Source organism: Rhodnius prolixus, unplaced genomic scaffold, assembly GCF_049639745.1.
Source record: "Rhodnius prolixus isolate KJV_2025 unplaced genomic scaffold, Rpr scaffold_13, whole genome shotgun sequence".
In the NCBI taxonomy this organism is placed as follows: Eukaryota; Metazoa; Arthropoda; class Insecta; order Hemiptera; family Reduviidae; genus Rhodnius; species Rhodnius prolixus.
In genome coordinates this window covers 4,934,491-4,955,643 of record NW_027411583.1, presented here as the reverse complement: position 1 = coordinate 4,955,643, position 21,153 = coordinate 4,934,491, and the positions used below count along the sequence as shown (strand labels likewise).

The window sequence follows — 21,153 nt, the reverse complement described above, 5'->3', positions numbered from 1 at the left end:
CCAATACGTCATTGAACTCCACTTTTGATGTACTACATACAGTAGGCCTATGGACAATTCTTACTGGTTCACCCTGTATACAAATATCCTTTTTTTTTTCAAATGAATGCTTAAAACTTGAGAATGTAATAGTTTTGGCTAAAGTTATATAAAGAAGTACATTTTTATATTTACCTATATGTATATATAGATTTATTTAAAAAATTATAATAAAGAAAAGAAATAATTTAAGGGAGAGGTAATTTGGCAATAAAACAAATCCATTATTTCTTCAATAATAATCTTTCATTGTATTCAGATTTTGCACAAATTTAAAAAGTAATTTTATGCATTTTGTTTTCATTTTTGAAAACTTACTTTTTTTTTTTAAACAACAAAAAATTTACAATTTTAAATTAGGCCTAAAAAGATAGTAGATACAAAGTGTATTTGTCGAATTGATTATTTACACTGAAAAAAAAAGAATACCTTTATTTTATAATGTTTATTTATCTCTCGCATTGGGAATTTTATGAAACAAATTAAATTTTGATGCACCTTATTTGTACGAAATGAAATGTAACAAAAACTGTATTATGACTAATACAACCAATTCAAAAAGGTACATCCCATACGTTTTCACTGATATATCGTATGATCTGCCTGTTTAACAATACTTTTTTTTTGCATATTTAATAACGATTTTCAATATAATAACTGCAACTGTATAAAAGCTCTGAAACTATTTTAAAAATATAATAATATAATAACCAAATTAAGAAAAAAAAAAAATATATACATTCCTAAGAAAATATGTAATCATTTGCAATTAGAATCCATTAAATTAAAAATAACATAATAAAAATAAAGCATTCGAAAGCACTAATAATAAATAGCAATAAATGTTAGGAACACCAAATCTTTTTAAATTTGGTACGGTTTAAGGCAATATGAATAAGAAATAAACCTTCCTAGACAAGGTTCCTATTTAAATTTTGCTACCATTTTACTAAATATTTGTCTGTAATTATTATGAAAGCAGCAACGTATAAAACATGTAAAGATGTCCAAGTTTCGATATATTTAATATCCCATTCAAGGCACATAGATGTGATATGCTTTTTTGTTTAATGCATCATATTTTATTTATTACACACAATACCTAGAGATGCATTAAGCATCATTTTACACATCCTATCTCTAGTGTAGCATAAGATATTAAATAGAAAGAAACGTTAGCATCTTTACATCTCTCATTTGTTTCAGAACCTATTATTATTGACGGCTGATATACTTTTATTAAATATCACTGAAGTGTATTAACAATTCTTGAATCTTGCATGAAAATTCTGTTCCTAACAACTTTTTTTAAAATATTGAATGATAAAATATCGGATCGTGATTCTGAATTAAATATTTTAAGGATTATTTTCTTAATAAAATTAAAGTCAGGTTCCTGTATTGTTGGCGAATGTTTGTCTTTCGGTTACTGTCTTATCACAGAATCTATTCTTTCCTTAATTTTGGACAGCTCTCTTGATGTGATTCTATAAGTGTCAGGTTCATCGAAAGTTAATATTTTTAAATCACTTTTGAAACGCGGAAGTTTACTAAAATCTCTAAATACATTTGATTTTGAATCTGTCACTGAAGCTGGCATGAAATTCTGAGAAGGCCATTGAAAAAAAAGGAAGTATGCCTTAGCGGACAGAATGTGATATTTTTGACAAATTCTCGTAACACGTTGGAATTTTGTCCGCAAATGAGGGAATTTGCAGAAGACATTGAATGATTTTGTTTGTACAAATGGTCAAAAAATGTTTCGAAGAAAACTTTCACGTATACTTTTCTATTCACAAAAATACATTTATTTTATTTACATATTTTGTTGTTTACTACCTACATTCAAAAGCCTAACGCTTCTCGGCATTAATGTGTGGCATTTCCAGTGGTTCAGTTTTAATATATATTTTGTTATTTTATTTGGTTGTCGTTCAAGTTTAAAGATACATTCTATTAACTACCTAAATGTTAGTGGCTTTATTTTCCGCTTCCTACTTTGTTTTCAATTGGCCCACATATTATGAAAATGCCTTTAATTAAATAATTACATACGAAATCTAGCAGGTTTTAAGCACCGTGCTCTCTCCATGCCAGATTCAAGAATTGTGATTGGAGTAATGGGAAGTTCCTCACAAAAAATTTCTCTTATTGGGGGGATGTTAAGACTTTTAAGGGTATAAACAAACATTTCTGGAAATTTTTACAGTATTCTCAATTCATAATTAACAGTTATTTTTAATATTATACATTGCCCTATAGAGTTGTTCTAACGAATAAAAATAAATGTTATGAGAATAATAGAAACATAACTCAATAAAAAAAAGCAAGATACTTGAGAATAATTACGGACTTTAAAAAAAATAAAAATAACTAGCAATACATCCCATGTTTTGCTAAATCTAGAACCTGAATTTCTTTGTGATTTAAAAAAAAAAGGATTAATAAGATTTTTCCCATTTTTTTTTTAAAGAACTATATACAAGATACAGGAAAACAACAACTTTTCTATTTGCAATTGATTATAAATAATTAACTGACACGCCTTTCGGATTTTTTCTTTCTCTTTTCATCCCAGTTCATCAAAAGTTTCTTTTTTCTTTTTTTTTCTGTATAAAAATATTTTTATTTTACTTTTAATTATTGTTATTTTAAATGTCGTATTTCAATGAAATAACGCCCCTACATAAAGCTGAAATTAACTATTTTTTTTTTTTCCTTTTTAACTAACATTTTATACAATATCTAAAAGATCTAAAAAATATTTTTAAAACATTTATATTAATTGAAAAATGGTCGAAAAAATTTTTCTTAAAAAACAAAAAAAACGAAGAAAGAAAAATTAATAATCACAGAAAAATATCAAAAATTGTCTTAGGGATAAAAAGGATTCGTGGAAATATTTTTGTTTCTTCTATTATTCTTAAAAATATAAAGGAAAGAAAAATATATCATTCTTATTTGTTTGGACTGCTGAGCACATCGTGGAGAGCAACTTGTTGTTCCGATGTTAACTGGCTTATACAAATTTGAAACATTTCACCACTGCCCTGAAAATATAAATCAAGCATTAAAATTAATTAAAATCTCCCAAAGTGGGCTAATTGGCGTATTTTGGCAGTCACAACAACGAAATGTAGCAATTGTGGTAAGGAAGGGATTTTTTCCCAGTTCCATTGCTTATCAACCTAGTTTGATGTTTTAAAATATAACCTTCGCTAATATTAAATAACACCAAACAAGCATAATTTTTTTTTATACAAGGGTTATATTAAATATTATCCTTTGAGCTTATCATTCATAAGACACCCATATAATTTATTTTCTATGAATTTAATTAAATACTAAGCTTTGATCTCAACCAAATAACCAAGAATCACTTCTCTACATTGTCGCTGATTGGCAAAATTAACTACCAGGACTTACTGAACAGTAAAAAGAGAAGTAAAAAACATTTTCTATTGAATAAACCACTCCAAATTAGAAAGCAGCAATGCCCAAACACCTGTACAGTACGATATATTTTTATTAATTTCGAATCTTGGGGAGAGTGATCAGGGCATTGTAGCCAGAGAAACTTACTGCATATGTTCCTCTGTGAATTGAAGTGCGTATGATCGCAAAATGTTAGACTGTAGAAATGCTCTTTCTCAGGCGGATCTTGGGAAAGAGGTGATTTAAGGGATTGAATTCGAGGAAGTAATTGGAGAAGAGCTTGGAATAGAATCCAAATGTTGGTTGATTTCGATGAGGTGTCCATGATCTGAGAATGGGAAGCGGAAATGAAGCAAGGTTAATGAGTTTCTGCCCACTGGCAAAAGGGGATTCTTATCATGAATCTCGGGTGACAAGTAGGATGGCTCAGAATGTTATTCACGCCGCCCATCAAAGGATACATCATCAGAAGAAGAAGTTGATTAGAGAAACCAAAGTAAGGGATTGGCAAGTTTTGTATCAGTGAATAATTCCCTAAATAATTAATATTAAAATTCCCTCATATAATTTAGATTTATTTACCTGTATTTGTCTAACAATATTTGTCATCCTTTGCGCAACAGGGTGATCTACAGGTATGGCATTTCTATAGAAAGCTTCTGCTATTAGGGCGATTAATCTAGGAATGTTACTGCTATTTGGCCCAAGTATTATACTATTGTTAGTTTCTATTAAATGACAGAGGTATCCGTATACATAAGGTGCTTCATCTGTATCTTCCCAGACGGGTAACCATGAGAGCCTAGAAAAATTAATTTTAAAATAATGATATAATATGTTAAAATATTTTCTCACTTAGGTAACAAAGAAAAAAAAAAAAAAACCTCCCCAATACTTATTTTAACTGGACTTCACAATTAGTACTTACCAATGAGGTAAAATTTCATCAACATTTATATTTGAATTGTTATGTTGCAGTATTTTAGTAACAGCGGATATTGCATTTTCTGTAGGATTAATATTTTCTTCCGATCTAGATTCAGGGTCATTAATCATCTCTGCTAATCTTGGTAGAGCTTCTGCACACGTAGCTGTAACATAGAAACCACACACAAATTATTAACTTTCAAAAAAAAAAAAAAGATGGCCTCTTTCAAGAAGGTTTTTTCAACATGTATAAAAGTACAGAAGGATTTTATGAAAAAATCATCTTGTCCAGCTACGAACCAAAATTGTTTTTATACAATCATGCCCGAAAAACATTTTAGTACTAGATACCTGTCAAAACTCAATTTCACCAATTTAACGATAACAAGGCTGTAGATAAACTCTTTAAAAAATAAGGGGCAGTCATTAATTCAGATGGGTAAGTTATATGAAAATTTAGCATGATCGTACGATTGGCAAAGAAATATCTAAAAAAAAAAATCATGGTTTTGAGTAAGGAAAAATCAGACGGCTTAAGTAAGGATGCAACAACTTCCACACTCTTCAACATCTACCTGAATTCTGTAATGTTAAATTAGATAAAAGTCTTCAGAATGGAAATACCAATGGATTATAGGTATCTGTCATCACTATATTTTGCCAAGTCAACAATCTTCATGAAAAAATTTGGCCGCTGATGGTAGATCCTGGGAAATTTTGATGTACTTTGTACGTGGAAAATCAGGAATAAGAAGAATCTTCACTCTCAGGTGAAACCATAATGAGGAGAGGAGAAAGTATTTCCATTAGACGGATAATTGCAAAATTTCTTGCTCAAAAGCAAATTAAGGGCCATAAGAATTCTTGTTTTAAAAAAGGCCTGAGTTTTTTTTCACAGATCTATTTTTAGGTTCTTTGGTTCTCCTACAGTGGAGATTATTCTGTTTCTTTTTTTCTGTTTAAAAAAAATAATAAATACATCTTTTGAAGCTCCAGTTCTAAGCAAGAACGTAAATATTGCTCTTGATTATCAAAACAAATTATTGAGTTACTTTTTTTCATTCATGATATCTTTAAAATCACAAACGAGATAAAGAAAAATTACCTGCAAAAGCTGGTCCACCATTAATTGCTAGCGTGCCACAACCATATGCAGCTGCTTGCCTGACTGCTGCATTTTTATCAGAAACACCTTCAATTATTGGGCGTAAGAAATATTGTTGATATTTAACACAGGCAGGTCCTCCAAATTCGATTACATCATCAAATACACACAATCCCCATTGACGATCTGACCAAGGCTGATCGCTACCCTGTAATAATTTATACAATTAGAAAATCCAAAAAATTAATTAATATTACCTTTTTTTAAATTTAAGTAGAGATTTTCAATTTTTGCCCTTTTTTTTATAAACAAAGCCATCCTACAATTTTTGTTTTATTAGTTTTATTAATACTGTAATTTTATAAATTTTATAGCGCGCTTTGTTTTCTCTAACATTCACACAGTACAGAATTAGTCTTTAGTGGCATTAATGTTCTCAATTACCCATTGGCGAACACTAACTCATTAGCTCTAGCAGAGCGAAAAACCTCTTCACTCAATAAATATCTTAGAGACAACTTCATTCTATTAACAAACATACGTTATTTTAGATCGTAGAGAAATTGGCTCTGCAACCATCACCAATTTATATCTTCCTGCCATCATTATTTGGTTATTATATTTTAGCTAAAAAGTTCTCGTTTCATAATAGATTTTGTTAGGACTTAAGAAAACAATTAAAAAAATGGCTGAAGATCTCAATCTTGACACTTTTTGAGAACCGATGAAAGTATCCCCTCCCTCCTTCCCTATAATAGGGCACCTTCCTAAAAACCTATAGTTCCAAATAATCTTAGTAAAACAAACAACTCCTTACAATCATTTTAATAAAGTGCACCACAATCAAATCGAAGTACGAATAGAATTCTTCTTTATATGTGACAAATAGTGCGTGAAGTATGTCAGCAATTTTTCCTAATGTATAATTATCATCAGTATCTTCATCTTCTAATTGTTCTTCTACAATCTGTAAATAAAAATTGAGCACATTATTGACAAGGCATGAAAGAAATATTAATTCATTTCCTTTAAAACAAAGTAAAAATTCCGGTGGGAAATGCCTTAATCGAATTTTCCTAGAAAAAAAAAAATCTTTCAAATAAAAATTATAGATTTATACGATATGTAATGTGTATGTTATAGATCTTCATGCTTGCAATGAGAAATCGCAATATAGAGGTGCCCCTGGTTTTTGACTGCCAATTACGGTCAGGTCACATGGAATATGAATCAATAAAATATAAAGTTTGTACGCAAATGTCTTCAAAAAAGAGTAATTCTAAGCAAAACTCGACGTCGAAAATTTGATCACGATAGCAATATTTTCTCCTATTACGAGAAAGAAAAAGTAAAAATAAATATTCTTCCTGATGATAATTATGAATTGCTCAATCAATAAGTAACTGTTAAATATTCTTACTTCATCGTAATCTTCATCCTTTCTCTTGTTTAATCTTTCAGTAGCTCGTTCGAAATGTTGCTTCAGTAATACATCTAATATTCTTAAAAGTTCTTTCATAGATTCTTCATTCATGCATCCCTTACCAAGAGTTTCAATACACTATGGAATTAAAATGAATTATAAACATATTTTAATTAATTAGAATAAAGAAGGAATCAATATAGATATGAAGAAATAGATAATAATGATAAAAAAAATCAAACCTTGGCTAAAGAAAACATATGTTCATGTCGGACATCCGTTTCAGGCTCTGTTTCAATTGCTTTTAATAATTCTGGACAGATATAATCCCACATCCCTTTCAGAAATGTTGTACCTTAAAAATACAAAGGAAGATTTATTTTTATCATAATGATTCATTTTCATTATCACACTGGCACTGGCACTTGCATATTGGATTCCCATGCGCAAATCCCATGTTCGAATACAGCTGCCGGCTCTTACAGTTCACTGTACGGTAAGTGTCCTTAAAGTAAGAACTCTGTCCTTATGAGGGCAGTGCATAAAAAAAAAAACTCTGGGCTTCAATGAATAAATGAATGAATGAATTTTAAATTTTATTCTCATATTCAGAGCCAGAATTTGTACAAATATATTAAATATTATAATATCACAATAATAATTAGAATAATAATAATTATTCGACAGTAAACTAATAATTATGTTTGAGAGGTTATGCTGCGATCCCTTAACAAGTGGCCAGTTCTCTCTACGCAGACTAAATATTACAGTGAAGAGGAAATTATAAAATGTACCTTTTACTTTAGCACAATCCAGCAGGCATGGAAGACTTTGTGCAGCCGCTGTTCGAACACCATCGTGGAAATAGAATTTCAACATTGGTACCATTAATTTCACTACCGGTTCAGCATAATCAGCAAAGCCTTCTTTCAAAGCTAAAGCGTAGCATACAAGCATATCACAAGCAGAAGCTTTATCCTCGATTCCTAAAAAAAGTATTAATAGAATTAAAAATGTTCAGTAGCAATGTTGATTGATAAATACACTTAGAAACTTATTTATCCTTCAATAAGGTACTTTTACTCACCAGCTGTTCTAATTCCAAAATTTTGCTGTTCACCTAATGATACAAACTGCCATTCATCCCCACCGGATACTTCATCCATATCTTCATTATCCATAAGTGCCACTTCAGGTTTAAGTGAAGCCTTCCGCATGATTGGACCAATTACTAAAGGCAGGTACTGTTGGAACTGTTTACCTACAAAGAACACAAGTGATTTATATAACTTACAGGGTATTCCAATTGAAATTCCTGCCACATTATTCACACACCACTGACATCTATCGTAGATTTACAAATTCTTGAGTCAACAATTCCTTGTTCGACGAAGTTTAAGGTCTTATGAAATGTTCTTATAGCTTTTAATGAATCGAATTCCTTTTTAAATTACGACGAAGATCACATGAATTAGTTTTGCTACGTTCATTATCAGAAAACAAAAATCGACATTTGAAAAAGTGATACGCCAAAATAAAATTTTTTAGTAATGTCTATTTTAGCAGATAGACATTACATACTTTAGCACAACTCAAATAATCTCATTTGGTAAAATCCGACAATAAGGGAAATCATTTCTTTATTATAATATATAAATGACAGTTAACTAACCTAAAATTTTACAAATTCTGGCCCAAGCAGAAATTAGATATGACGTTTGAGGATCATCGTCAGGTAATTCACCTTCAGCATGAGTTTTAAGCAGTAGATCCATGATTTCTGTAGCATCTCTCATAAACTGTGAAGTATAATATTTTAATTCTAATAGTAAAGAGAGAATAGGATATTTTTTAACAATTAATACTAATGCATACAATCTGAAAATAAAATGAATCTAAATACGGAATTGACTTTCAAGCCGGATCGTTATCTATTAAAAGCAAATGAGCTCTATAATTAGTATGATGTATTAACTTTATCCAAAACTGCTGATATACATTATTGCAATAATAATAAATACTATAGAAAGGATTAGAAATTTCCAATATTCAATGATATTAAAACTTTGTTGGTAAAACTGGAAAATCCACTCCATTTTTGTTAAAGTTGTTTTGGTATAAACGTGACAATATTGGTATTGTTGCCAATCGGGTGAAAATATCTATATATCTCCCTTCAGCGGAAGTGAAATATCGAGTAGAATGGGATGATACAGGTAATTAAACCTCTATAATGTAAAACTAACTAAATTGGGAAATCCTCCATGGTTTAAAGAGTCTCGTGGTAATCAAGCATTTGGTAAATAACCATTGAAAGTTGCCTGTGGAACTACATCAATATCTAGCTCAATATTAAAGACCCTCTATTTATGCAAGACATGCTAAGAACTTGATGATATCAAACACTTAGTGCTCACATCAAATCTTAATTAGTAAAAGTAAGATGATCTGAAACTGTTGTGGGAATTCTTGTGTCCATGATTAATTAAATACTGATTAAGTTTAAGAACAATAAGCAAGTCATTAGATTCGATTATTACTTAAAAGCGATTGTAAACATCATTCAACACTAGTAGAATAAAAAAAAAACAAAATGTCTGAAAATACCTTCTCTTTTCCAACTGCCAATCCAATTAGACTAACACATTCTATTGTCTTGCCTCTTAACATTTTTAATTCAGCTGTGTTGGCGTTCAATATTATATATTTTAAGCAAGGCATAAGTCTGTAAACAATAAAATGATAAATCAACAAGAATGGCGTAACAATAATTTTAGGACAAAACGTTTTTTACTTAGAACAATTTTAAGATGGCTGATTTGCCAAAGTAGTAAAAAAAACTTTTAAGAGCTGTTGTGAATTGTGCCCTATTTAGTATCTCCAATCTCAAATAATTGTGTGTAGTACAAAAAAATAATAATGGCCAATGACAACCTGCTGTCTCCGCTCTTTTTCTAATCAGAGTGACCATTCAAGACCAGGCGATCGAAATAAGTGCATATATGGGGTATTCCTTGTAAGAATTTGATTTGCCCGTTATGTATAGACTCAGTGAAAGGACTATTAAATCCATCCAACATATTGCGAATGTGTGAGAAGACATTGGGCATGTTTTCTTGGTTTGTTTACCATCTGGAGCATCCAATTGTGAGCTCTTCCTATTCTCTGTACTCTCGGCGCAGAATTTTAAAAGACGAAAGAGAGAAAATACAACGCAACGTATTTTTACTGATATTAAACGTAAGGCCATAACAGGGCAAATATAACCATAAATGAGACAGAAAATAATAATGCGAGTGTGGCGTGTTCAGTAATAAAAATGAGGGAAATTGTTAAGGAATACCAGCAGTTGATGGAGGCTCTGGAACAGTTGCCTAATCATAAATACTGCCGAATTATTATCTCCACAGTTTCTGTTAATTTTTTTTTTTTCTGAAGTGCAAAAAGTAGTATTAGTGGAAACTGTCAGAATAAGCAGGAGAGCGTTAAACATTCAAGTCAAAACATATTGCCTAAAGGTTGGACTTGTGCCTCAGCTTGTGTTAATTTATGTTTTAATACATAAATTACTAATAAACAGTAAACACTTTTCTAATTATACAATTAAAATTAAAAAAGAAACTAACCTATCATAATATGCCATAAATTGTTCTTCTGATGTATCGGCGACTGAAGCGATTGTAGTGACAACCTGTTCTAGGACTAGCTTAGTACCCTTTTCTACGAGCTAACGACACAATGTATAAATTATAAACAAATTCTAAAATATAAATTAATTTTATCTCATATAATTATTTAAAAGAGAATGTAAATGAAGGTAGTAATACCTCATTAAACTTTGCACTTAAAATGGCCTCTAATTTGGCCATGATTTCATCCAGATATTGAATTAAAATTGGTTTTGGGCAATCTTCACTAAAATTTACGAGTGCAGCACCTGAAATTACAAATACATTTATGGTACACTAAATTTGGGAAATAATCATTAGTATTTCTGGATAATCGGTGTCTACAATAGAAATAGCACAGAATAAAACATCCTACTTCATCTTTCAAGGTACGCTTAACGGGATATTAGAGAAGTGTTATAGCTGTCTCGGTCGCCAAACCCACCTTTCTATATTATTATATTCAATTTTTTCCCCTTAGATCTTTTTTTGTTCTGATAAGTATAAACAAAATCAGACCGTGCTGTTTGAGAAGCTTACAAGAATAAAGGGAACACTAAAAACAAATCGAGACCATCAAAAAGCCACTTTGAAAAAATCTACTCTTTGCCACGGTTTGTAAAATCAATCTATTTAACTTTTGTTTCTTTTTATACCTGCATGAGCTTGCACCCTTGGATTTTGATCATCTTCTAGCACCATCAGTAGCCCAGGTATAACTTTACTGTGGAATTTTTTTTCAAAAGATGGTGCAAAATCAGTAGACATCTGTCCTATTGCATTACAAGCAGCATATCTAACTCTTGGATGCTATCAAACAATATAGAAAAAAAACTTGGAAATTTATTTAAAAAATTATTATAATTTAAAACAAAAAATAATTTCATTACACCTACTTGATCTTGTAAATAATTAAGAACACCTTCCATAATTTGTGGCAGCATTGATTCCATCTGTTTAAAGCATCCTTCGCCAACTGCTGAGATTGCCATTAGAGCAGCATGTCTAGGGTGGAAAATAAGATGTTACCCGAAATGACGAAGAGTATGAGAAGAAAATAATTGAAGTAATAATCTTTACGTACCTAAATTTCCAATTCTGATTGCTAAGCATCGGTGGTATATTAGATATTACTTGAGGAAACACTGTTTTCCCACCAAGTCCACAAGCTAACCTATCCAACGCTGATTCGGCCACAACATTATTACTAAAACAAAGAAAGAAAAAAATAGATTATACCTAACCCAATATGTCGAAGTGTACCTAGGTCGTTATATGGCTTAGCTTCTTAATTCTCAACAAAAGAAATTAACTAAATTTTACCTTTCGTTGTCATCTTCAACAATTTCATCAGATACACTCCATTCAGGATTATCTTCTAAATCGGTCATCATATTTAGAACAAGAGGAATAAGTACTGGTATATATTGACTTGCTTCTTTTCTAACCATAGCTGGTGCCATTTCTGCTAAAGTTACTAAAGTTTCTAAAGCGAGATGTTTCCAAGCATTGTCCATGTCTTCATTAGAAATTACCTGCAATTATTTAAATTTGGCCAGTGAAAAAAAAAAATTAATACGTTTAATATTTTAATTAAGATTAAAAATCATTAATGATTAATAATGATGAAATATACCTTAAGACACATTTGCATGATACTATCCAATTGAGAACGAAGAAATTTAGGAGCACTTTCAGCTAAATCAATCAAACATTTCAGCAAGGAATCATCTTCATTCTTTTCTACACTTTCAGCAATTACCTAATAATAATAATAATTAGAAACAAATACTTTAACTCATTTGAAAAACCTATTCGTCCAATAGAAAGAATGTACTTCTTTACCTGAATAATTGGTGCTAATGATTCGATTAAAAATTTATGGATTTGGTCTTCTTTGGCATGTAACATAATAAAAGCACACACTGCTTTCACTGCTTGAAACCTTACCTGTGAATTAACATACATTTTAGTTACTGTACCGGTAATACAACTCTTTATAAATCTGCCGCTTGAAGCATGTCAATAGGAGCAGACAATTTACATTACTTGACTGAATTTTTTTGTGGAAGAAGATATTTTATTTTACGTCTGTTAAGCTGTAAGCACTACACTATTTTTGTAACTTACTTGTTATGTTTATTTACATGAATAAACAATGACCCGTTTATGATATTCAGTGCAAGAATCATAATAAATAAAAAGCAAATTCGTAATTTTAGCAATTTAGAAACATTGACGAAGTTATGTTAGACTGTAAGAAAAGTTATGGGTGAACGATACTAAGTTGCGGAAAGAAGAATCAGACTTTAAGAAAGTTAAGTATGATAACAGAAAGAAAGTTGAGGTTACAATAATTTCTAAGAGCTGGTATGATAAAGTGTGATTAAATTACTTCCTCTTAAGAATTTAAAAGAAATCAAGTTGCTATTACAATAACTTCTAAAAAAGGGGAAGAAAAATGACACTGCGATTGTAGAACTTTCTTTAAAGAAAAGTAAGAGAAATTAAACTGCGATTGCAGTACTTTCTCTTTGAATAAATAAAAAAATTAAACGGTGATTACAATATTTCTCCCTAAAAAAGCAAAGAAAAAGTGCACTGCGAATACGACATGACATTAATACGAGTATTTTCCGTTAGTAGGTAGGTGTAAGAGCAGGATGGTATGTAAAGAAGCTCTAGCCTGTTAATTTTTATCATTATCGGGAGAAGATTTAAAGAGTTATCATTTTTTTTGTTTTAATTTAAAGTGCGTGCTTCAACATCTGAGGTCATAGGCGAGCGGAGCTTTTAGAACAATGCCGGCCTTTGGACAGTTTGCTGGATTCGATCACGGGATCTCAGTATACAATGAGCCATATCTACGTAAAACTTCTAATAGAATGACACTTCATTTATGAAAAATCGATTGAAGCTAAAGACGCTACGTTGTTTCCAAAAGGCTACAATTTCTGAAAATGCTGTTTTTTCAATATTTGCCACCGATCGCCTAGAAATAATAGAGTAAGAGAAACTAAAAAAGTTCAAGAACATTAAGTACGTGGGATGAAAATCTTTTCATCTTTTTTTTTTACGCCCACTTTCCCAACTTTTGCAATTGATTTGCAACAGCAAGTTGCTAACAGCATTTACTTGTCTAAATTATTCTTCGTTCGCCTTAATCATTTGTTAAAGTAAAATAAAAGACACTATACGGTTTTGAAAATAAAAGAAGCATAAGTATTTAGGCAGTCTTTTTCCAAAGTATTATTTATTACTTCTTTTTTACTTTAAATTAATTGGGATAATTTTTTTAAATTAAAATAATGAATTGCACTAATAAATTCACCAGTACAATCCGTGTACAGTAAAAATTTAAGAGAGTGAACTTTTTGTATCCGAAATTATTTTCGCGCCCAAAAATTAATACGGAGAAGGCTGGGTTGAAAGAAAGCAATTATAGAAAATTCTCATTTTTTCTCTTCATATCAAGGAATTTATTATTATCTTATTATTACTTTTAAAATTGTTTTTACAATCAGTTTTTATACAAAATGCTTTCAGTTAAATGCTTTAGATTTTTTTCTAATTCCATTTTGTGTTTGGTGTCTGACATAAAATCCATTTTCAGATTACGTAGTCTACTTAATGAGATTCTAGGTTGTCATGACTAGTGAATAATCGGCAGCAAGTGATGACTTCACATCCAATAACTTTCTTAACAAAGCGATGATGAAGAGAACCGCACAACGCTTGCAAACCGCAGACGAGATAGTGCCTAGCCACTAAATAGGCCCCTCTAGTTAGGCAAACTCGCTCTGACGTCAACAGACTATCACCTTGCTTATTTTCTCAAATGCCGCCATCACTCCATTTAAGACACGTCTGCCTCAATAAGATCTTTAATGATCAATAATGACTCAAGGGGTCATTTTAAATATTAATATATTCTAGTAGCGCACTTTGTTTCTATCGATTTTTGAAGAGGGAAGAGAGTAAAACTACAACGTAAATACGCGATTGAACTCCGTTGAGTGTCAAAGAATATAGGCACTTTCAGTGAGTTTCACTAAGGATACACAATCCTAAACAAACCATCATTAACATTCGGAATCCCTGAAGAAAACTTTCTCTGTTAGGCCATTTGTTTGTTACTTTGCACCAGAGTATCCAAAGAGTTAATAAGATATTCATTTATTTAATATTGTTTTTTTTTTATATGACATGGCCACCAGAGACTGAATCGGAAAATTACGATCAGATCAAGGTAAAATGCGAAACACTAGTTCAATTAATTGAGAAAGCGCAGATGAGGTGGATAGACCAAGAAAATAGAGTGAAGAAACTTTGGATACCGGACGGTTATGGAAGTTTGAAAGAGTGGCAAGCGTCTACAATAAAATTGAAAAAGAAAAAACCGTCGAGGGATGGTCTGGCTAAAACACATAATTGAAATTTAAAGAACTATTTCGAATAGCTTACAAACTTAAAAAGTAAGTACACACACTAAACCTAACATTGTGAAGTTAACAAAACAAACTGAGTGCCTACTTTCTTAAAAACCGCTACCGTCTGTGGTCGGAATATTTCGAGGTTTATAAACTGTATTTCTTTAAGTAAGCTCACCAGTTTTTTTAAATATTATGAATACTTTAGAAGAAACATGGTATTGGGTAAGGAATGTAAAGTATGAATTTAAACTTTGGGAAATATATTTGGGATATTAATGTATTGCAAGAAATGTGAATTACAGTTAAAACTTTAATTTTTATATAAGGATTAATTGGAGGTTGAGATACTGCAATCTTTACGAAACCTCGAAATTGTCCAAACTTCAGCTGTAAAGTCCTCGCATAGAACAATAGCTTAAAAGGGAATGCATTAGCTCAGTTGGTATCGCGGTACAATTGCAAGCCCGAAATATCAGGTTCAAATTCTCCTCGTATCCTCTGCATCATGCAGTCCTTTATATTAACCCTTAACGAGAAAACACTGTACGGGTGACGGCATTGAAATGAGAAGGTTACACTGGCAGAAATGTGCTTAAAATGCTGACGGTTCCAAATGATATCACAAAAACAGAACCTAACCACATAAAAAAAAGGAACCCTGTCTAGAATCAACTCTGTGTTCTTAACACTTAAAATTTATCACAATTTTCAATTAAAAATCACCAATGTTTGTGAGTATTACGCAACAAATAGTAATAAGTTTAAAAATCGAAATAAACAACCTAAAGGTACGTTTAGTGCAATCAAATATCAGAATAAATAATGACTCACATTATAAGACGTAGAATCAACAAGTGACTGCTGTAACATTAATTTAATCAGATCGAGATGCTGAGTTTGTTGATTACCAAAAACACCGGGTACAGATCTATAAACAAAAAGGGTTTTAGATATTGCCAAGATGAAAATCACTGAAAACAAATGAACTCTGAATTACTCACGCGAACATACGAAGGGCAGATTCTTTCAAGATTGGTGAATTAGAATTAACACATTGGAAAAGAAATTCTAAAAACTCTGGCCATGAATTATTGCCTTCATCATCAATTAAATTCCTAGCCATTTCGGCTACAACTTCACATGATTTACGTCTTAAGTTATCCGACTGTTCTGTTTGTAAAATAGACAGCACACGTCTCTTGAGTTCCAGCTGTGATTCTGGTGGTATCTACAAAAGATTATCGCCAAAGAACACTAAAAATAGATCTTTAAAACCTATGAAACAGATGTTATGTTGAACAACTACTAACCTTAGGATAAAATTCTGAAAATTCGGATGAAAAGAGCCGCCGTAGCAGGACTGTTGCCATCTGACGTTCTTCTTCCCGTTGTGATACATTTTGTATAACATTCAATAAAAGCAGCACTTTTGTTTCCGTAGGGAGTTCATTGTACGATTTCTGTAAAGCAATAAATTCTTAAGTGTTACTGACAAGTCAAAATTTATAATTTTACTTCATTAATGGTGTAACTTATGTCTATCAGCATATAAATGATAACAAAGTTCAGCAAGATTAACAACTATTTTTACAAGGAAATTTAACCATGCGCCTAATGACACATGGGGTTTGACGAATAATGAAGTAAAAAGTTACATCCAAATTGAAAAAAGGCTTTAATAAAGCTTAGACAATTGATTATACTATATTTAAAATACCTCTGCTTGAGTCCTAATGTCATTGTCACTACTTAACAGAGAAATTAAAATTTGATGAAATCTCTCCGGATCTGCCGCCATATTCACTTACATCCAAAAGGGTTTGGGGGTTATAAAGAGCACCACCTCTATTATTTACGATTTCTTTATTTCATGCATATAACCTTAAGTAAGTGTTACAACTAAAATGATATATTTTGTTTTAAATATATGTAACTATGAAATATAAATTAAAAAAGATATAAAACTAATAACTTTTGTGCCTTAATAAAGAGATTGTAAATTGCTTGTTGCTATGCATACAATATAAACAACGTATGCTGCACTTAAAAAACGCATTATTAAGCCATTTAATGTAAATTTAACTTAATTAAATTTAACTTAATACTTTAATTTTATTTTAATTCGTCATTAAATAAAAAAAATTAGAAATGGCGGGAAACAAAATGCAGAGCGGGAACTTTAATTTTGTACACTTACCTAAAAAAGAATTCCAGTGTCTTCAAAAGAAGTCCAATTTGACTTACTTAATGAAGTGGTAAACTTGGTTATTACTTATTATTTGTAAAAGTAGTTTTGCATTTTTGTAGTATGTTCTGACTTATTTGAGGTATAAGTAATTGATAATACATTCTTTCAGGTCCCTTAAAGGCAACATTAAAGTTAAATACTACAACTTTAATGAAAAGTTTCTTCCTTGCCAAAAGCAAGAATTTGTTGAGGTAAATTTTTTAATGTAGTGTTGTTAAATTTAATACATACTAATAGTCAACTGACTCGATCTTAGTTCCTAAACCTATAGATAACAGTAGCGTGTTCTTTTGTTACCTTAGAGCTACTTATCTGGAGCCTAATGTTCTCAAACATTTGGGTTTTTTGTTTCATTCCTAGTTACGGCCTTTTTGGAAGAGAAGGACTCCTTCTAGTCTATCAATTACCTATAAGCACATTTTTCTATAAATTGACTTTCAGGAATATACTTAATCGCCAAAGTATTCGCGTTATAAATTATGATTTGCTCCACCTGGGCGATCACAGGAGATCGTTTGCAGAATAAAAGTTTCAAGAATTGGTAAACGATGCCTGTCATTTATCACATGTATCTTTACTATTTGTGAACAATCCAGGTAATTATGTAATTCCATTTTTAAAGTAAATCTTTGAAGCCCCACAATAGCATTGAGTGATTTATTTTTCCTATGGGTGAGAATCATAAGAGATTCAACAATAACTTATTAGAAACGCATTATATGGTCTGATAGTAAACATAACATTAACGATTTGAGACCAATTGTGTTAGACGTTGGACTGTTTCTTTAAAAATTGTTGGTTATCGACCGTGGGTTAAGCACAAAAACACTAAACAATAAAAACTAAAACTATTACAGTAAGTAGATAAAAAAGTATGCATTCTGATTTACTACTTTTAACAGAATATTTGGTTATATTGTCACATTCTCACCAAAAATGTTGCTGTTCCGGTAGCTCTACGATACTTAATCATTTATTTATGTTATTGAGACTAAAACTTCTCAATGAAAAGCGGTGATGAACTTGGGATGAGCCAACGATGTAGGAATTCTAACTTTTTCATCGTTATTCTTCTAACAAAATATTGAGCTACATCTTATTAAATCATGTCTCAGAATTGAATAAATTTCTCTTTTCAATTCCGTCACTAAATTCCATATGAAAAAAAATTAAACTATTAAAGAATAATCTTCGAATCTCCTTCACACTTAAGAAATATTGTTTGTTTTAGTCATTTTTTTCTGATCCCAACGTCTGCGCGACATTTGAAACTGTGAAGTCAGGAACATGGAACATTTTAAGTAAGTTAGTTAAGATGATACATCTGGGTTTTATGTTTATTCCTATTAAATTAAGCTTTATTAAAACTTTTATTTATTTAAAAAAAATATTTTTAGGAAAGCCAGCTAATGAAATAAGTTTTCAACAAATTCCATGTACTGTTACTTCCATGGATTTTTTTAGTAGAATTACTGCACCTGATAATGGTATCACCTATCAAGGTTCTATTAAACAGTGTATGGAGGAAACAATTGATGGATTTTATGTCAATGACAATCTACGTGCTGTATGTAATTAATTAAAGCATAATCTTGTGGTGCTTCCTAATAAACAGTTAATTCATTTAATTATTATTCCAGTTATTTCTTGATCCGAGTAGTGAATATTTCAACCTGTATTCTTCGTCTGAAAGACGGGAATTCATATTCTTACTTATGATGCTTTTTACCTTAGGAGGTAAATATTGCCAGCAAGAAATTGAAATTCAACCATATTTAGATATGACTAGGGAAACTTATAAAGAATTAATTAGGTTAGCAATGTTGGTTTATTTTGTGATATGAATAAAAAATTGAGATTCTTTTCATTTTAAACTTTTTTTAAAAATTTTAGTGTGCATCGTGGAGCTAAAGAAAATGAAATTAACATACGAACTACAGTGTTAAAAGTTGTTGCCTATGGGAAAGATCATGAAGCAATTTGCCCTGTTGATCCTGGCAACAAACAAAATGTTGTTTATCTTATCATCGATGATTTTAAAAGGCAAGTGGCTGTACTTACACATCAGGACAGTGGAAATGTTTTTTTATAAGTACTACATTAAAAGGAAAATTTCTCTACTGGAAAATCTAAAGTATAAATAGTAGGTAGGTTTTTTAGTTTATACTAAAAAAATTCTACAATTTCATATTCCTTGTCGTCTGAAAGTATTTTTATTATTAGCTCTATATTAGATCATGGTCTTTATTGCGGATATGTTCAGCTATGTAATTAGATGAAAGGAAAAGTCAAATTGTATTAAAAATTGAGATATTTAATAAAATGAAGTTTCCTTCAAAAAATGATCGTAAATTACTTTTTTTTTTATATTTAAAATATAGTTAGTTCACTATGACTGTTGTAAATCTTCCGACTACCAGCTGTTGAATCCCTCGATGATACTATTCTTTGGGATTGGAAACAAAAAGTACTTAACTCCGCTTTTAGCTTCGGTGTAAAGTATAACCTCAGCGTTCATTTTACCTGTTCACTACTTAACTTACGTTTTATCGACCAAGTCGGAGAGCATACACTCATTGACAGTCGCACATAATCGCACAACGCAGTGTTGTTTGTACACTGATAGATTCTAAAGAACGAGAGAAGATATTTGATGATGTGCTGGAACATATGTATTTATTTATCAGTAATTTTCAACAATTAGTGGTAACCTTTAACCTTTACATCTTTTGCATGTTCTTTCTTCCAGCCGGTAATCTGACTCATGTCCTCAACTTAGCCTTTCATTTTTTTTCTTAGGTCTTTCTTTTTTCCTTCAAAATAAATATTCCTTGTCCATCACCGCCATAGTTGAGCTTTGCGGTCAAATTCCTTACTTAGTCCTTACTATGATAGTTGCGTGACATCTATCAACTCCTGTTGATTCCTCATTATTCTTGTATTCTTCCTGATCTTTATGTTTCTTAATTTCCTATATCTTAATTCAAAACTTTTAAAACTGTGAGGCCAATAAATATGGTGTTCAAACTGTCTTATACATCCTATTGTCTCTGTTGAACATCTGTAATATATGTTTTCAGAAATATCCTGCTTAAACTATCATTAACGAAAAACATTAAAATATTTAATCCTGCACCCATAAATACCAGTAATAGCTTTCAGTGCTTGTATAAGTATGTACTAACGATAAAGGTGTATGATTTATATGTATGAAATAGTTATTATAGTGGCATTTCTTTCAGGTGCATATACAAATATTGCAGCATAATAATAAGATTAGTGTTTTGGTATTTTTCATTTTAAACAAACTGAAAAGTTCAACTTTTCACCATTCTTTAGATTTGATAAGATAGACTTTTATAAATTTTCTCAGCGTACAACCAACATTTTTGTCTTGGACAGTATTTGGAAAAATATAAGTGGATTTTTAATATTTTTTGTTCATTAAAATTGATATAGGGACGGTTGTTAATTTTATTTAACTCAGAATAAGCCATTTTCTCAAAATATTTTTTTATTGCATAAGAAAGTTATTTAATTACTCAAATTTAGAACACTCCTTTTAGTTAATATTGATTGCTTACTCATCTCTTTCGCTGAAATTTCTAATTATTTAAAAGAGATGGTATGGAAAAGAAAAAATGAAAGAATCAAATGATGTAATAGATTTATTTTTAACGTAGTATCATTAAAATATTTCTGTATTAAGTGAATTTTATGCAGTGAAATATCTAAAATTATCAGGAAGCACTTAAACAATTGTTTTTTATAAACACTTCAACTATTTGTTTTCAATTTTTTTGCCTGTCTTGGCACATAATTTTATAGCATTAAACCACTTAGCCAAGTCGTATGAGTCAGCTCAAAGTTGTTGA

At 30.7% G+C, this 21,153-nt stretch overlaps 2 protein-coding genes across 3 annotated transcripts; one reads left to right on the top strand and one right to left on the bottom strand.

Annotated features, from left to right (window-relative positions):
- Positions 1–263: 263 nt before the first annotated feature.
- On the bottom strand, positions 264–16,907 carry Karybeta3 (karyopherin beta 3). The gene is made up of 23 exons (XM_074115959.1): positions 16,748–16,907; positions 16,341–16,490; positions 16,032–16,258; positions 15,862–15,958; positions 12,443–12,547; positions 12,234–12,359; positions 11,921–12,132; positions 11,682–11,804; positions 11,494–11,602; positions 11,254–11,407; positions 10,757–10,866; positions 10,556–10,656; positions 9,537–9,654; positions 8,602–8,728; positions 8,017–8,190; positions 7,724–7,915; positions 7,172–7,284; positions 6,927–7,067; positions 6,324–6,473; positions 5,507–5,714; positions 4,403–4,565; positions 4,057–4,276; positions 264–3,089 (listed from the first exon to the last, which is right to left on the bottom strand). Exons 1-23 carry the CDS (start codon positions 16,826–16,828, stop codon positions 2,997–2,999), a joined length of 3,294 nt encoding a protein of 1,097 aa, XP_073972060.1. The 5' UTR covers positions 16,829–16,907; the 3' UTR covers positions 264–2,996.
- Positions 16,908–16,977: 70 nt separating this feature from the next.
- Positions 16,978–19,630, top strand: LOC141447978 (cilia- and flagella-associated protein 300-like). Of its 2 annotated transcripts, XR_012454736.1 has the most exons (7): positions 16,978–17,285; positions 17,388–17,469; positions 18,510–18,579; positions 18,676–18,845; positions 18,919–19,091; positions 19,172–19,425; positions 19,502–19,630. XR_012454736.1 is itself a non-coding variant. In XM_074115973.1 (6 exons), the coding sequence occupies exons 1-6, from the start codon at positions 17,179–17,181 to the stop codon at positions 19,368–19,370; spliced, it is 801 nt and encodes a 266-aa protein (XP_073972074.1). In that variant the 5' UTR covers positions 16,979–17,178; the 3' UTR covers positions 19,371–19,630. The 2 variants fall into 2 exon arrangements, 1 of the variants encoding a protein (XP_073972074.1); XM_074115973.1 differs by having other exon boundaries at positions 16,979–17,285; positions 19,172–19,630.
- Positions 19,631–21,153: the final 1,523 nt, after the last annotated feature.

Coding starts and splice junctions, on each gene's coding strand:
- Karybeta3 (XM_074115959.1), bottom strand. CDS start 16,828: ATGGCGGCAGATCCGGAGAGATTTCATCAAATTTTAATTTCTCTGTTA. Junction 12,360..12,442: donor CATTAGCACCAATTATTCAG/GTAAAGAAGTAC, acceptor TATTATTATTAG/GTAATTGCTGAAAGTGTAGA. Junction 12,133..12,233: donor TCATGCAAATGTGTCTTAAG/GTATATTTCATC, acceptor AAATAATTGCAG/GTAATTTCTAATGAAGACAT.
- LOC141447978 (XM_074115973.1), top strand. CDS start 17,179: ATGGCGGGAAACAAAATGCAGAGCGGGAACTTTAATTTTGTACACTTA. Junction 17,286..17,387: donor TTGACTTACTTAATGAAGTG/GTAAACTTGGTT, acceptor ACATTCTTTCAG/GTCCCTTAAAGGCAACATTA. Junction 18,580..18,675: donor AGGAACATGGAACATTTTAA/GTAAGTTAGTTA, acceptor AAATATTTTTAG/GAAAGCCAGCTAATGAAATA.